The sequence below is a fragment of the Ursus americanus genome, chromosome 11 (assembly GCF_024610735.1).
Source record: "Ursus americanus isolate L20-20 chromosome 11, mUrsAme1.1.p, whole genome shotgun sequence".
Lineage (NCBI taxonomy): Eukaryota > Metazoa > Chordata > Mammalia > Carnivora > Ursidae > Ursus > Ursus americanus.
Genome location: NC_142137.1, coordinates 32,180,497 through 32,197,051, shown reverse-complemented (window position 1 = coordinate 32,197,051; position 16,555 = coordinate 32,180,497). Strand labels below are relative to the sequence as shown.

At 39.1% G+C, this 16,555-nt stretch overlaps 1 protein-coding gene across 9 annotated transcripts in view; it reads right to left on the bottom strand.

Moving 5' to 3' along the window:
• The window catches only part of DSE (dermatan sulfate epimerase), a 145,984-nt gene that overhangs the window by 91,928 nt on the left and 37,501 nt on the right, over nucleotides 1-16,555 (bottom strand). For all 9 annotated transcript variants that reach the window (XM_087865407.1, XM_087865411.1, XM_087865409.1 and 6 more), the window contains one exon: nucleotides 15,906-15,957. In XM_087865407.1, the coding sequence (XP_087721533.1) occupies nucleotides 15,906-15,957 (52 nt within the window). The remainder of the gene's footprint in view (nucleotides 1-15,905; nucleotides 15,958-16,555) is intronic.

Sequence of the window (16,555 nt, the reverse complement as noted above, 5' to 3'; positions counted from 1 at the left end):
CCAGAGAAAACCAGGATGTGTAGACATTGAGGCAGGGGAAAACATTATTAGAAAACATTATTAAGGAATTTCTAAGGTTCACACTTTTTTTTTTTTTTAAGATTTTATTTATTTATTTGACAGAGAGAGAGACAGCCAGCGAGAGAGGGAATACAAGCAGGGGGAGTGGGAGAGGAAGAAGCAGGCTCCCAGCAGAGGAGGGAGCCCAATGCAGGGCTCGATCCCAGGACCCTGGGATCAGGCCCTGAGCCGAAGGCAGACGCTTAACAACTGAGCCACCCAGGCACCCCTAAGGTTCCCACATCTTAATTAGCTAGGAAGTTTTTGTTTGTTTGTTAGTTTTTTGAGCCATGCTTTGGAAAAACACCAAAACCTCACCAAAACCACAGCTCTGTGTGGGTGAAAGCTAGTAATTAATGTGAGATGGTGAAAAGGGCAGACAGCAGCTTAAGGCCCAAAGATGGCTCTTTAGTCATGAATTTTGGAAGCACCAGCTATGCAGACAGGAGCCCGTGAGCAGAAACTGCAGTCGGGGCTGTAGGTGGTGAAACTTGCTATGTCCCAGACTTGTAGGAACCCTGAAACACTCAGTATAGCTACTGCAGACGAACGCAGGCAGCATGGGCGAGAGACGCTTGCACTGGATGGGGATACAAGTATATGTAATTCAGGGACATCTTGGCTCTGCCATCAATTCTGGTGACCTAAATAAGTCACTTCACCCACCTGGGTGCCAGTATCCTCATTTATGAAACGAAAGGGTTGTATCATCTACAAGATTCCTTAAACTTCAGAATTTTATGACTCAAAATTCCTGACCCATGGGACAAATGCCTTACAGATCAGAACTGTCCAGCAGAAATATAATGCAAGCTGCATATGTCATTTTAAATGTTTAGTAGCTACATTAAAGTATGTAAAAGGGGGGCAGTAGTAGCCTCCTTTGTCCATGCTTAAATGATGATGTGAGTCTAAAAGGGAGACTCAGTCTAGGTCAGTAGAGTATGTGACTCTTGATCTCAGGGTTATAAGTTTGAGCCCCATATTGGGTAGAGATTACTTGAAATAAAATCTTAAAAAAAAAAATCACAACACTTTCATTATGTCATCGACTGTATACAATAAATAAATATGTACAAGGAAACAGGTGAAATAAGGAAAATTTCTACATGACCCATTATGTTCAAAATATTGTATGTCAACATGTCTTTGAAATCTCAAAGATCCACTCATACTTCAAGTGCTCAATGGCCATACACAGCTACTGGCTACCATCTACCAAACTGGACAGCATTGCTCTGGACAGTAGTGTAAAGTTCATAAGATAAGAGCAGGGGCTACATTTCTCTTTGATGCTCTGGGCCATGGTTCCAAAGCCTGGCTATTCACCAAAATTACTGGAGGAATTTAAAATATAAATATAAATATATATAGTTTCTGACCCTCCCCGTTTCTCGGGCATGGGTCATATCTTAGAAAAAATCTCACCAGCTAAATCTGATGTGCAGCCAGTTCATATTAATCTGCAGGGGAGTTCTGAAAATCTCTTCACTGACTGAATTAAGCCTTCACACTGTTCAGAGGTGGGTCAAATAAGGGAAGCAGTGTCATGTGGTTAGTCTCCCCCCACCCCCCATAGACTCTCCAGAGAGTTATCAAAGAACTATCTGCTGTCTACTCAGTGGGCTGGAAGATTTCAACACTAATCCTGATAGTATAGGGTGCCTTCAGTTACTGAAGACTATTTAACGTTTTCACGTTAAAAGGTATTAAAGAACAATGAGCTGATGTTGCAAAACAAAAAAACCAGATTCCACTCTTCCAGGACCTGTTCAGCTGGTGACTTGAAGGAGCTGCAGCTGTAACTATGCATCTATTTCTGAGCCTGTTTAACATTTCTATGTACACTAGATGCCCTCAATATAGGACTGATTCTCACCTTCGGATGTCTTTAGCTGAGTGGTAACAGAGCAGTTGAGAAAACTTTTCAAAGTGAAGAGTCCCCTAATACTTTCATTGTACTGACATGAAAAAAATGGATAAATGTATTAGAAGTCTCCCTTTTAGACTTACATCATCATTTAAGCATGGACAAAAGAGGCTACTAGGGAATTTTCAAAAAACAGATATGTTGAAATTAGATTGACTGAGCTCTAGCCAATGTTATCCCAAAGGGAAAAGAAAGGAGTCTTAAACGTAGATGAGGGATTTGTGGTGTAACTGGAGTAGAAGGCTGAAAAATATCAGCCACAAAACGACAGATGAGCCCAAAATGGTGACAGAGGAGAACCCAGCTTCCTTCCCCTCTACAACAAAGATCAACAGTTAGCTACTCACAAACAAGATGAGCTCTAGGAGAGCTCTGGCATTCTTTAGTAACATAGTGGAACAAAACACCTGAAATCACACAAGAAGGGAACGAAGACAGCTTCATTTTCCTGTATCATCCCATCCCCCAGCCAGTACTGTTCTCACCAAGAGGGAACTTCCCGATAGAAAGAGTTCCCTTTGTCAGGAAAGGAATAGACGGGTAAGCAATCAGCTTACCCAGCCTTTTGGGACACTACACAAAAGTCCTGCTTTGGTTTCACCCTACCCAGACCAGCACAGCTGAGACAGACGGAGACAGGTAGGAAGGCAGGCGCTACCAATAGCAGCCAGGCAGCAGGAGCAATCACAGTTCACGGGGGGTGGGGGTGGGGGGCCTGATCCGCAGACTAATCCAGCAGAGTTTGCTACTGAAGAAACTAATGGTCAGCTCAGATGCAACAGAACGCCTGCAGATTTCACCAGCTTTCACCCCACAGGTATTCTCATTTGGTGATGCCAGCCACCTGAGTCCCTCTGCCCCACCCCCTGCCCCCTGCCTTACCCCAGTCAGAGACTGGAACCACACCAGCAACCAGTCCAGGCCTCTACAGCTGCAAGAGCTCAAGACACCAGCACGAACCCCCACAGTTGACCCCCACTGCCATGTGCACATTCAAAGTTAGCCACTCTGTGCACTTGCACCCAATGACCTGACAACTGTTCCTGACCTCAACTGCAATGTGCATACCCAGGGAGAGACTGTGGAGCCACAGGAGGATAAACTGACAGCCAGGGTCTCCCCATTTGCTTGTGGGCCCAGATCAGGCCCTGTCCTTTGTCTAGCCTGCACCACCGTGTTTACCTGCAGCTAGTCCCTACAGCTATACACCTGTATGCCCTGCACGCACAAGCCTAGCGGGCAATTGTGCAGCCGCGGAAGAACACGCCAACAGCCAGGGCCCCTGCAGATGCCCCAGCCAACGTTGCCTGTACCCCCTCCCCCCACCACTATGTATAGTGCAACCAGCTCCTGCCATTACACAGGCATCTGCAGCTGGCCCCAGTAGCAGAGTATGTGTACATCACCAGCTCCAGCTGCCACTGTTGCCTGCCCTGGTCCCTAGCCACTGGACCTGGAGGCCACTGAGAACCCCTACAGCCCTTGCAGCCACTATGGACCCCCACTGTGCTCACCAAGTACACACAACTGCTCATAGTTGTCAATGCTGTGGACCCTAGTAGCCTGAGCCAATAAGATATCATGTCCTTCCCATCCCAACCTGGTGCTGCCACATGCCTTCACACTCGGTGCCCAGTACCACCAGACCTGGGGTCACAGTATGCTCTAGTGTACCCCATCCATAGGTGAAAGTCTTCCCTTAATGAAGTCAGTCCATAAAATCTGGAAGAGGTGACTTTTTTCAAATGCACAGACACCTACACAAGGCTACAGAAATCACAAAGAATCAGGGAAATGTGACTCTACCAAAAGAATACAGTAAAACCCTTAGTAACTGGCCCCAAAGAATTTCCCAACAAAAATTTAAAATAATCATCCTAAGGATGCTCAGAGAGCTACAAGAGAACACCAATAGAAAATTTAATAATATCAGGAAACAATACAAGAACAAAATGAGGAGTTCAAAAAAGATATAGAAAACATTAAAAAAAAAAAAAACCCAAATTTTGGACCTGAAGAATATATGACAGAGCTAAAGAACTGAACAGAGGGCTTCAACAGCAGAGTTAACCCAGAACAGAGAATCAGTGATCTAGAAAACAGATAAAATGATTTAATCAGAGAATTAAAAAAAAAAAAGAAAAGAAAAAAAAGGAATGAAGAAATCCTATGGGCCTTATAGAACACCATTCTAAGAACAATGTTTGCATCATTGGCATCCCAAAAGAAGAGAGGAAGCAAGGGGTAGAAAGCTTATTTAAAGGAATAATGGCTGAGAAAATCCCAAACCTGGGGAGAGATTTGCACATCCAAGTTCATGAAGCTAATAGGTCTCCCAAAAATTTAAATCCAAAACAATCTTCTCCAAGGCACTTTATAATAAAACTGTCCAGGGTGCCTGGGTGAATGTCAGTTAAACATCCGACTCTTGTCTGAGCTCAGCTCTTGATCTCATGATCGTGAGTTCAAGCCCTGCACTGGGCTCCACACTGGGCATGGAGCCTACTTTAAAAAAAGAAAATAAATAAAATAAATAAATAAAACATTAAAAATTTTTTAAAAGACATACAGAATCTGGATGGATTAAAACAAAGAAAAACAAGACCCAATTATTTGCTGCCTACAATAGACTCACTTCAGCTTTAAGAATACATGTAGGTTCAAAGTGAACGGATAGAGATATTTCATGCAAATGGAAACCAAAACAAAGCAGGGGTAGCTCAGCTATACTTAGGCAAGACAAAAAAGACTTTAAGCCAAAAGAGTAACAAGAGACAAAGGAGATCATTACATAATGATAAAGGGGTTAATTCATCAAGTAGATATAATAATCATAAACATATATGTACCCAACACTGAAGCACTTAAATATATTAAGCAAATACTAACAGATCTGAAGGGAGAAATAGACAATAATACAGTAATAGTAGGGGACTTTAATACCCCACTTTCAACAATAGATAAAGATGGAAAATCAACAAGGAAACATTAGACTAGAACCATATTTTTGACCAAATGGACCTAATAGACATATACAGAACATTCCATCCAATAGCATCAGAACACACATTCTTCTGAAGTGCACACAGGAGCTTCTCCAGCATAGATTATATGATAGGTCACAAAAAGTCTTAGCGAATTTTAGAAATCTGAAATCATACCAACTATCTTTTCCAACCACAATGGTTTTGAAATGAATAACAGGAGAAAAGCTGGAAAATTCACAAATTTGTGGAAATTAAATAACACACTCCTGAACAACCAATGGGTCAAAGAAGAAATTAAGAGAGAAAAAAAAAATCTTGAAACAAGCAAAAATGGAAATACAATATATCAAAACCTATGGGATATTGCAAAAGTAGTTTTAACTTACATTAAGAAAAAAGAAAGATCTTAAACAAGCGAACTTTATATCTGAAGGACTAGGAAAACAAACTAAGCCCAAAATTAGTAGAAGGAAGGAAATAACAAAGAGCAGAAATAAATGAAATAGAGATCAGAAAAACAATAGAAAAGATCAATGACACTGAATGATTTTCTGAAAAGATAAAATTGACAAACTAAGAACGAGACTAAGAAACCAGTACAACAAACTAGATTAACTAGAGAGGAGGGAAAGGGAAAGAGAGAGAGAGAGAGAGCGAGAGAGAGCGAGCTCAAATGAATAAAATCAGAAATGAAATAGGAGATACTACTACTGATACCAAAGAAACACAGAGGACCGTAAGATAACTATGAACAATTATAGGCCAACAAATTAGATAACCTAGAAGAAATGGATAAATTCCTAGAAACTTACAACTTACCAAGACTGAATCATGAAGAAATCGAAAATCTGAATAAATCAGTATGAACAGGTTTAAATCAGCAATCAAAAACCTCTCAACAAAGAAAAACCAAGAGCCAGTTTGTTTCACTGGTGAATGCTACCAAACACTTAAAGAAAAATTAATGCCAGCAAAATATCATTCTTTCCTGGAGTGGAAAGAGTGATTTTCTGGAATTGCTTCCCATTCTGACAGAGTTCTAACTGAAGTTCTTGTAAGGCTTTACTGTACAGCAATACCATGAGTTTCTTGGTTCCCTTAATGTACAAAGCCTCCATCTACCCTTAAAATAACTCACCACTTTTGAGACACCATGAGAGGAGGAACTCTTTTTTCTGCAACCCAAAGAACCTGACTTGAGAAAAGGCCAATCCCTAGAGTGGTTCTAAGATCTGCATCAGGTTTGTGTGATGCAAGACCTAAGCACCACATAGCACACGATAGGCTTTCAACAGATAAAACCTCATTTATTGGTTGGAAATAAAAATGTTTTCCAACCTTAAACATTTTTTTAAAAAGGATTTGGATCATTAAATTCATGTAGTTTGGGTCAACATTTACTCAGTGAGTCCCCTAATCCTTGCCTTACACCTCAAAGACAAATGTGAGGAAGGAGACTCTGTCCCCCCACCCCTTTTTAAAGATTTTATTTATTTATTTCTGAGAGAGAGAGAGAGAGAGCGCGCATACACAAGCAGGGGGAGCGGCAGGTGGAGGGAGAGGGAGAAGCAGGATCCTCGTGGAGCAGGGAACCTGATGCGGGGCTCTATCCAAGGACCCTGGGATTATGACCCAGTCGAAGGCAGATGCTTAACGTGACTGAGCCACCCAGGCATCCCAAGCAGACTCTACTCCTGTGTGGTCTGCACTAACTATTATCTTCATTCTCTTTAAGATGACTATATATCAGGAAATATTACCTCCAAATATTGCTGCAGGTTTAGGTGTATATTTGAAAGTTATCTGAAGTCTAGAAAATGATGCTACATCCCTCTTTAAAAGCAGATAACCATTATGATTATGATTCAGTATCTGAAAGCTGCTCACATCTACTTTAAAACCTTTTCTAAGAATGTCTATACATGGCATATGAGTATGTTTAGACTGACTATAAGATTTTTTAAAAATGTAAAATAATAATTACCAAATTTTCACATTAGCTTAAAGTTCACAAAAAGCAGGCACCTTTACAGACAAGCTCTCATCAAAGGAGAAAAATTCTAAAATAAGCCCCATATCTATCTGAGTCCCTTTATGTCACAATGGCAGGTATCCTGTGGCTAGAGAAAGATCTATATTCAAGTAACAGTTATACGAAGTATTTGCTCTATTACATCAGGCAAACTGCTTAGCCTACCCAAATCTCATTTCTTCTGGGGATGTTAATGCCCATCTATAGAATTAAAAAATGAGAATGTAAAGTGTTGGGCAATGCCAGACAGAGTAAATGCTCAAAGGTAGCTATTACTTTTAATGAAACCAAGTCTATTTAAAGACCTTACTGATAAACAATTATAAGATTTTTCTGGAAATTAAGAAGGCCTTCATGACGAAAGATATTCATTCCCAGTAACCATCCACGACATAAACAGATTTATTTGGAATACTACAAAGGAAAATATCCCTAAATTTTCCACCCAATATTACCTAACACTCACATACTCACACACAAATATGCACAGTGCTGCCCTACCACCATCCTTAGTAATCTTTTAATTTCTCCAGAGAAAAAGTAGGACATAAAGTTCCTTCTGTTAAACCACAAATTAGAGGTCATCATCAGTTCATTTGGAAAAACATCCATCAGTGTTTACACAAACTCAGATTCACACACATATATACTTGCACATACACACAAACACATTTCCTCATATGTGTATTTGGACTATAAATTAGTAAAGACCTTGGTTTTAGTACTTAGCTAACATAAACAAATGAAGAGGTGGGGAAGCCCAAGCATTTATGACGACCACAAGACTCATGCCTCTGGCTTCCACTTAACTGTCCCTGATGCAGTTGTCTGACAAACATATTCCACATTTCCACAAATCATTCTGAAAAAGAAAGAAAGAGAGGAACAGTCAGATAGGGCAGGGGTAGGGGGGAGAGGGAGAAGGAGGAGGTTACAGGATGAGGAAGAGAGGCAGAAAGTGAGGAAGGAAAGAAGGAAGTAGGAAGGAAAAGGGGACAGAAAAGAGGGAAAAAGGAAGATTCCATGTGTGAGGCATGAATGTGGGTTGGCTTGGCAAACCAGGTCAGTTTTGGGAAGCCAATTTTTTGCCCACCCAAAGCTTGCCCAGACTTGCCCTAAGGCTATGTTGCAAAACAGGTAGTAATTTCTCTGCCAGGCATATTATTGGAATGAGTGGAGTTCCAGACCTGACTAATGTTTTCTTCTTGGCCCTCTTACTTCTTTAGCACAACATCTGAGGCTGTGGTGGTTTGACGTGTGCTCCTCAAAGCATCCCAAAGTTCCTGCTTTATATTTCTCAATTATTTGGTATTTACTAATCAGTTCAAGAGCTACTGACCTCTGCTCTACCTAATGCTATGGATGTTAAGGTTTTTCAAAATATATTTTTTAAAGATTTTATTTACTTATATGTCAGAGAGAGAGAGACTGAGCACAAGCAGGGGGAGTGGCAGGCAGAGGGAGAAGCAGGATCCTCACTGAGCAGGGAGCCCAATGAGGGACTCGATCCCAGGACCCTGGGATCATGACCTGAGCCAAAGGCAGATGCTTAACTGACTGAGCCACCCAGGCATCCTGTATGTTAAGTCTTTTGTCTTTAAGAACAACCATCCCAAACACATCTACCTATATGGAGAGTCTAGAAATTAAGATTAATGACCCATGCCAATTCAGCACCATATTGAGAGATTCTTCTACGGCAGGGTTCTTAATTTGAAACAGTGCTGTGTTTGGGGAGCCCTTGTGATTGAGAGAAGAAATGGTTCTGACTGGGCATATTAGTTGAACTAATCCTTAGACATAGTAACAAGATAAGCTTGTCAAGTCTGAAAGGATTGGTTGTGCCAAGGAAACTACGTGTAGATAGGTAATAGTATGTTCACTCACTTAACTTCAGTAAGGTACCACTGTGTATTGATACTGCTTCCAAGAATATATAAACAACTAAAATCATAAAATGTTCTAGCTGGACATCTAGTTTAACTCTTTTATTTTACATATTCACAGACATAATTAAGGTCTGGAGATTTTAACTAACTTTTTCCAGATGATGGGAGAGACTGGAATGAATTTTGGTTATAGTCCAGTGGGAACTAAGTGTAACCAAGGAGGTTACACACAATTAGTAAAGGTTTAGTGACGGGACTTAAAGTTTTCATAAACTAAAAAGTAATACTCTGGGGTAAGAGAACTGAGACCACTAGAAAGATGTATCTTAAAACATGAGAGACAACTCTCCAGGTTCCACAAGACCTTTGTCTCCACTCATATACCACCACAGAGCTTTCTGATTACAAACTCAAATTCCTAAATACCCTAAAATTAGAGTTGGAATACACTGGATAATAGAGAATACTATTCTAATCAGCAAAGACTGATCATTTGATTTAAACTGATAAACTTGAGTTTCTAAAATTATATACTAGAGGACACTGGATTCATGAAAAATAATCCAAGATGGTCAATAATCCTTATTCTTTCTCTCTTTTTATGGAATGCTATTAAAAACTGCATTATATATATATAGCTATTTTATGAGGTAAAAATAATGAGTTGTTAATAATGATAAATACCACTGTAATAAAATATAATAGAATGTAGTTGTGATATAGTTATTAAGAATGTAATATTATAATCAGCTACAAAAATAGTTCCTAAGACTTCAAATGCTAATAAAGTTACCAATTTATTAACACTTTTCTTAAATAAAAACCAAAAATTTTAAGATGTGAAATGCAGTACCAGGTTCCTTTTTTTTATCTTCTACCATACTCAAACAGAACCTCTGTTTTCTCTCACAGGTACCAGCAAGAGTTACTCTGTGGCTGCCAGGAGATCTGGGTATGGGATAGCCAAACTGAGATCAGATGACTATTCTGTTAAAATAAGCATTCTAGATTGGATTCATGAGTCTGGGGATTCAGCAAGAGGAAAAACATTCGTATCTCTACCGTAGGAACGTTATTAATGGCGTTGACTATTTCAAAGAAAAGAGAAAGGCAGACAACTAAATTTGTGTTAATCACAATAAATTTTCTATTAAACTCTGTGTAAAAACAAACCATAGTATTAATAATATTAGCCAATTTCAGTAGCTTTTAACAAATGAACATTCTTTTCTACGACTATAAGTTCTGTGTAAAATAATACAATGCAGAACAGTGACTGGAATGTTTCATGAAACAGAGTGAACTTCAAGACTTTTTTTTTTCTTCTGAAAGGAACATGTGCCGGGGAAATTGTTATACAATGAAAAATCTATCTTCATCATGTATAGCTTCATAAAAACACCCAAAAATTGTTCTAGCTGTTTTCCTTGCTTGGAAGCCAATTATACGTGTACATGCAGTGTACAGGTTTAGTGAAAATACATGTTTGGCACATAACTCCTCTTTGAGAATACCAACAAAGCAGTGAGGACCTGCCTGATATTTAGCCATATGCTTTGCTCTTTAAGGAATAGTTTTAAATATCTATAATGGCCAACTGAATAGAACACAATATCTGACTGGATTTTTTGCACCCTCAAAGAAGAAACAATTGTGTCAGGGGTTTGCTCCTGAGAAAATGTGGATGGAAGTTCAAAATGTTATTTTCCAATTGGCTTATCCAGGGTTCTCTTGGTATAAGCTTTTCTGATATGAAAAGGAGAGATGTAAGTTCCTCTTTCTCTGAAGAATGAGGTTTTTTGGGGTTTTTTTTTAAGATTTTATTTATTTGAGAGAGAGAGAGAGCACAAGCAGGCAGAAGGGCAGAGGGAGAGGGAGAAGGAGACTCTCCACTGAGCAGGGAGACCAACTTGGGGCTCAATTCCAGGACCCTGAGACCACAACCTGAGCTGAAGGCAGATGCCCAACCGACTGAGCCAACTAGATGCCCCTGAAGAACGAGTTCTGATGTGAGTATGCTTCTTTAAATGAAGTTTATTGCTACAAGAGTTAGAGTCAAAGATTTCTTTCTGTGGGAAGTAAGTAGATCCTGGAATAATGTAGAATGATAGTACATTGACCTTCTATATCATTTCTCAATCATATCTTCTCAAACAGTTTTTATTGAGGCATTTGAAATGACCTGGTCACTTTCAATTTTCTTATTATGCTATTCCTTTATGGCATACAGATCACTTTAAAGTAGAGAAAAAATATAAATTTAAAAGTAAAGTACAAAACCTCTTTCTAAAATGCAGTTATAAAGTTAGATAAAACTGGGGTGCCTGGGTGGCTCAGTTGTTAAGCATCTGCCTTTGGCTCAGGGTGTGATCCCAGGGACCTGGGATCGAGCCCCGCATCGGGCTCCCTGCTCTGCTGGAAGCCTGCTTCTTCCTCTCCCACTCCCCCTGCTGTGTTCCCTCTCTCGTAGGCTGTCTCTCTCTCTCTGTCAAATAAATATATAAAATCTTTAAAAAAAATAATAAAGTTAGATAAAACTGACAAAACCAATCATTTCAACACTCTGAAAATTGACCAAAGGCATACAACAATTTGAGAAGCGCTTAGGCTTGAAAAACTGTTGAATTTTGAGTAAGAATAGAGAGATTGTGGCATTCTGGCTTGGAGCTGCTCTCCACCCCCTGTTGCCTTATCAGTAAGGATAGAGGTTTGGTAGAGGTAGGGTAGGCTATAAAAACTGGCAGCTTTTCTGTTACGGTAAGTGTGAGCTCACTCAATTTGGAATGGTGGGAGACAACCACTTTCATTTTTACTGGAAGTAATGAGCTCTTAGGTGGGTGAACAGAGAGAGCCAACAGCTCTACTAGTCTGAGGTTGTAGTCATGGTTGAGGCATATTCCTATCTGTGTGTATGTGGAGACAAGAGGGAACCAGAGCTAGTCACCCATTGCAGGCCAACCCTGGAGCTATGTGCATGCGTAGAGGAAATATGAAAAGGCCCACTGGAAAGTAAAAGTTGAAGTTAGAGCAGACTTAAAAATCGCCTAAACTTTCAATGAGCTCCCCTACTCACACAGAGATTCACTGGCAGAGGACAGAGACCTTACTGGCTCAATTTGTTGAACACAACCTATCAAATCACTAAGTCATGCAGACACAGGGAAACAAAATAAAAATAACCATGCTGTGTGTATGTGTGTAGACATACTATATATACATGTATATAAATAAAACTTTGCTCAGTTAAAAAAGAGATATACATATATATGACATATACAATATATAGATAAATATAGATCTATATGCATAACTGGAGACATCAGCACATGCAAATGGCAGGGGAGAAAAATTTCACAAATTTATTGTCCGGGCAAGTTAACAAAGAAGAGTCAACAGCAACAATAACCTTCAAAAGTGAAAATAAATAAATAAATAAATAAATAAATAAATAAATAAATAAATAAATAAATCTAGATCATTACAATATATTATCTAGTATATCTAACCAGTTTTCAACTAAATAATTACGAGGTAGGCAAAGAAACAAGAATGTGTGACTCATCTTCAGCAAATAAAGCAGTCAATATAAATAGTCTCTGGTTTAAAAAAAAAGTCTCTGGTTGTGCCTAAATCCCAAAAGTTGGATTCTGTAGACAAAAAATACAAAGCACTTACTTTAAAAATTGGCTACTTAGTTCAAAGAACTAAAGTAAACCACGTTGTTTTCTTTTTTAAAGATTTCATTTACTTACTTGTCAGAGAGAGAGCACAAGCAGGGGTAGCAGCAGGCAGAGGGAGAAGCAGGCTCCCCGCTAAGCAAGGAACCTGATGCGGGACTTTATCCCAGGACCCCAGGATCGCAATCAGAGCTGAAGGCAGATGCTCAACGAACTGGGCCACCCAGGCATCCCAAAAGTAAACCATGTTTTAAGAATTAAAGGAAACTATTATAGCCATGAATCAAGAAACAGAAATTCTCAGTAAGGTGGTAGAAATTAGAAAAAAGAAACAAATGCATATTCTGGATTTGAAAACTGAAATGAAAAATTCACTGGAAGGGCTCAAAATCAGATTCAAGATGACAGAATAAAAATCAGTGAACTTGAAGACAAATCAGTAGAAATGATCCAAGCTGAAGAATAAAGACCAGGAAAACAACATCAAGTATACCAGTATCCATTTAATGGGAGTTACCGAAGAAAAGAATGAGGAGGCAGAAAAAATATTTGAAAAAATAAAAAAAATAATGACTTGGGGCGCCTGGGTGGCACAGCGGTTAAGCGTCTGCCTTCAGCTCAGGGCGTGATCCCGGCGTTATGGGATTGAGCCCCACATCAGGCTCCTCCGCTAGGAGCCTGCTTCTTCCTCTCCCACTCCCCCTGCTTGTGTTCCCTCTCTCGCTGGCTGTCTTTACCTGTCAAATAAATAAATAAAAATCTTAAAAAAAAAAAGACTGAAAACTTGCCAAATTTTATTAAAAACATTAATCTGCTTATCCAAGAGACTCAATGAACCCCAAATAGATACATGTGCACGAAACTCTCCTTCCTGGCTTTCTGTGACTGTATACTCTCAGGTGTCCCCTCACACCTCCATGACTGGTCATTCCTTGTATACTTTTCTTTCTCAATCCTTTTCCCATTAAGTATATTTTAAAATCCCATGCAACTCTTATCTTTTATACCACATACTCTCACATAGAAATTCCATCCATTTTCACAGACTATCAGTAAAAAGACTTTCAAATCCTATAACTAGGTTTTCTGGTTAAATACCTCTTCTTGGGTATTTCACTAGCACACTAACTGCAGAAAAGCGGCCCTTCTTCTGCTGTTCCACATTTCCATGGTAGTATTAGCACTAAGAGTAGGAAACAGGGAACTAGGCAACCTGAAACCTCAGCTGCCTTTGACTTTCCTTCTACTCCAACTTTACTCGTTTGCTGAGTCCTGCCAATTCGACTGACAATTTTCTCCTTCCTATTCATTTCCACTACTACTTCCCTAGTTCAGGATTTCATTACTTTCTCACCCAGATTGATCTTCCAGCAATAACTGGTTTTCATGACTTTGTCCTCTTCTCTCTTTAGTCCACCCAAAACATAGTATTCAGATTAATATTCTTAAAACTTAGCTCGGATTATTACAGTCCCTGTTAAAACAACAAAAAATAGTCTCCCATGGCTCAAAAAATAAAATCTGAATTTGTTAGCAGAACATTGCTTTTTAAACTGTATTTAGTACTTCCCTTCACCAACCTAAAACTCCAGTCGTGAAAAAAAACTTGGAGACTTTCTTCAACTGAAATAAGTTTTAAAAAGAAGAAAGAAAAGGGAAAAAATGGGAAAAAAGATAATTACTTGTGGGTGGGTACATGTTCCCTGACAACTTGTAAATGTTCTAAGATTTAACATTATGTAAGTTCTTGGAAGTGTAGAGTGGCCACATCAGCTATGGGAGATGAAAAATTCAGGACACGTGGCCACGGAATATGGTAAGCAGATGGGCAGGATTGGGGTGGAGGAGATCCCACTCTGGACTTTTTCAGCCAGTTAAAGACAAGAAGACAAACTACTTTATCTACTGAGAAAAACCATGCTACTAGTAAATGGATACAGATGAATAGGGATTCTAGCACAGGGTGCATGAGAAAAATAAAACAAAGATTAGAGCAAACATTTCTGAAATACTCAGTTTTGCGATTTGGGACCACAGATGAACTTGTAGTTCCAGATGGACCTGCGCAAGGATGTCTGGGCAGGCCCTCAGAGGTCCAGAGACCCTTGACAATAGGAAGCTGGAGAATCTTGATGAACTGGCATGAAGTTCGCTGTTTTTATAAACATGTTGCTGCCTGTACAGTATTTTGCTGGAAAATGGAAAAAGCTTTCTATCACTCTACAGCTTTGTGAATGGAATAAGCTACACAGATTTTGCAAATTAGGTACCAAAAACTCTGCAGATGCTGCTTGGGTGTAGGCCGAATTGTTTAGCTAAGCTCTCCACTCTCTCTGGACTTAAGCCAAAGGTAATCTTTGGTTCAGTCTATGAATTATAATGACTTCTAAATTCATATGATCCAAATTTAAAACATTTCACTATGCAAGGATGCATACTAATTCAAGATTAGAGCCAAAAAAGTAAGATTAATCAGGACACCAAACGGAGATGTGAAGAATAACAAAGCTCTTGTCATAGGAAAGAGCTGATGAAGTTTATTCTTTGTGGTTTTTGTCGTTTCTCTTATCTGACACAACCAAGGTAATTGCAATATTTCTTTTTTTTTATAATATTTTTTTATTATGTTAGTCACCATACAGTACATCCCTGGTTTTTGACGTAAAGTTCGATGATTCATTAGTTGCGTATAACACCCAGTGCACCATGCAATACGTGCCCTCCTTACTACCCATCACCGGCCTATCCCATTCCCCCACCCCCCTCCCCTCTGAGGCCCTCAGTTTGCAATATTTCTGCTGGAGTTTCTGAAGGTGTAATCTTCATAGTTATACCAAATTTCATTATGTCCTACAAAACTGCCAAATGTGTTATTGAATGCAGGAGTAAAAAGTCTATATAAATCAGAGCAGACTTAACTTATATTCAAGGTTCTCAGAGTCATTTCTAAAAAAACCAAATCACATAGGTCATTTTTGCTAATAGTCATTAAGAGGTATGTCAAACCATTTTACTCGATATATCTGAAATCTCAGACTTCATCGGAACATAATTTTTCTAAATCTTTGGTCTTTATTTAACCTCAGGACCCTCTGTAACCATCAGTAATACTAATGTTTTTCAATACTAATGCAGATTAATTCTGCAATTAGAGATTTCTAATTTTAAATGATGAATACCATTGCAAAATTTAGCTAAAGGAAATCTTGCACGAAGGAACTTTTCTTATTTATGTTTTCCTCATGTGTACAAGGTACTATAGCACGGCAGTGAGGAGCGAGGGTTCTGCAGTCAGATCTGTTAGATTTATGTACTAGCTCTACCACTTACCGTCTGCGTCACATTGAGCAAATCTGTATTTGCTGTGCCTCAGTTTCCTTATCTGTAAAACAGGGGTAATGATAGTATTTATAACTCACCAGGTTATTGCTTTTAAAAAAGAAAATGTAAACATGGGCATTATCAGTATATCACTATTATTAGCTATTTTCCTTATAGTCATAAATATTAATACATATGTATCAGTCATTAATATTTTGCAACAGAGACTATGAACTTAGCCTAAAATATATAGTCAGATATTTTGGGCACAAGATAATTATATTAATACAATTTAATGTTATCAGGGCGCCTGGGTGGCACAGCGGTTAAAGCATCTGCCTTCGGCTCAGGGCGTGATCCCGGCGTTGTGGGATCGAGCCCCACATCAGGCTCCTCCGCTAAGAGCCTGCTTCTTCCTCTCCCACTCCCCCTGCTTGTGTTCCCTCTCTCGCTGGCTGTCTCTATCTCTGTCGAATAAATAAATAAAATCTTTAAAAAAAAAAACAATTTAATGTTATCGTTTTTCTTTAAAACATGCAAACAAATACAGCAGACCACATGTCATTCAGGTAGGTGACATTCTGTATTAGTTTTAAAATAATGTATATTTTTTTAAATGAGTTTTAGAAATTATAACTAACATTCAGATGAGCGAGTCT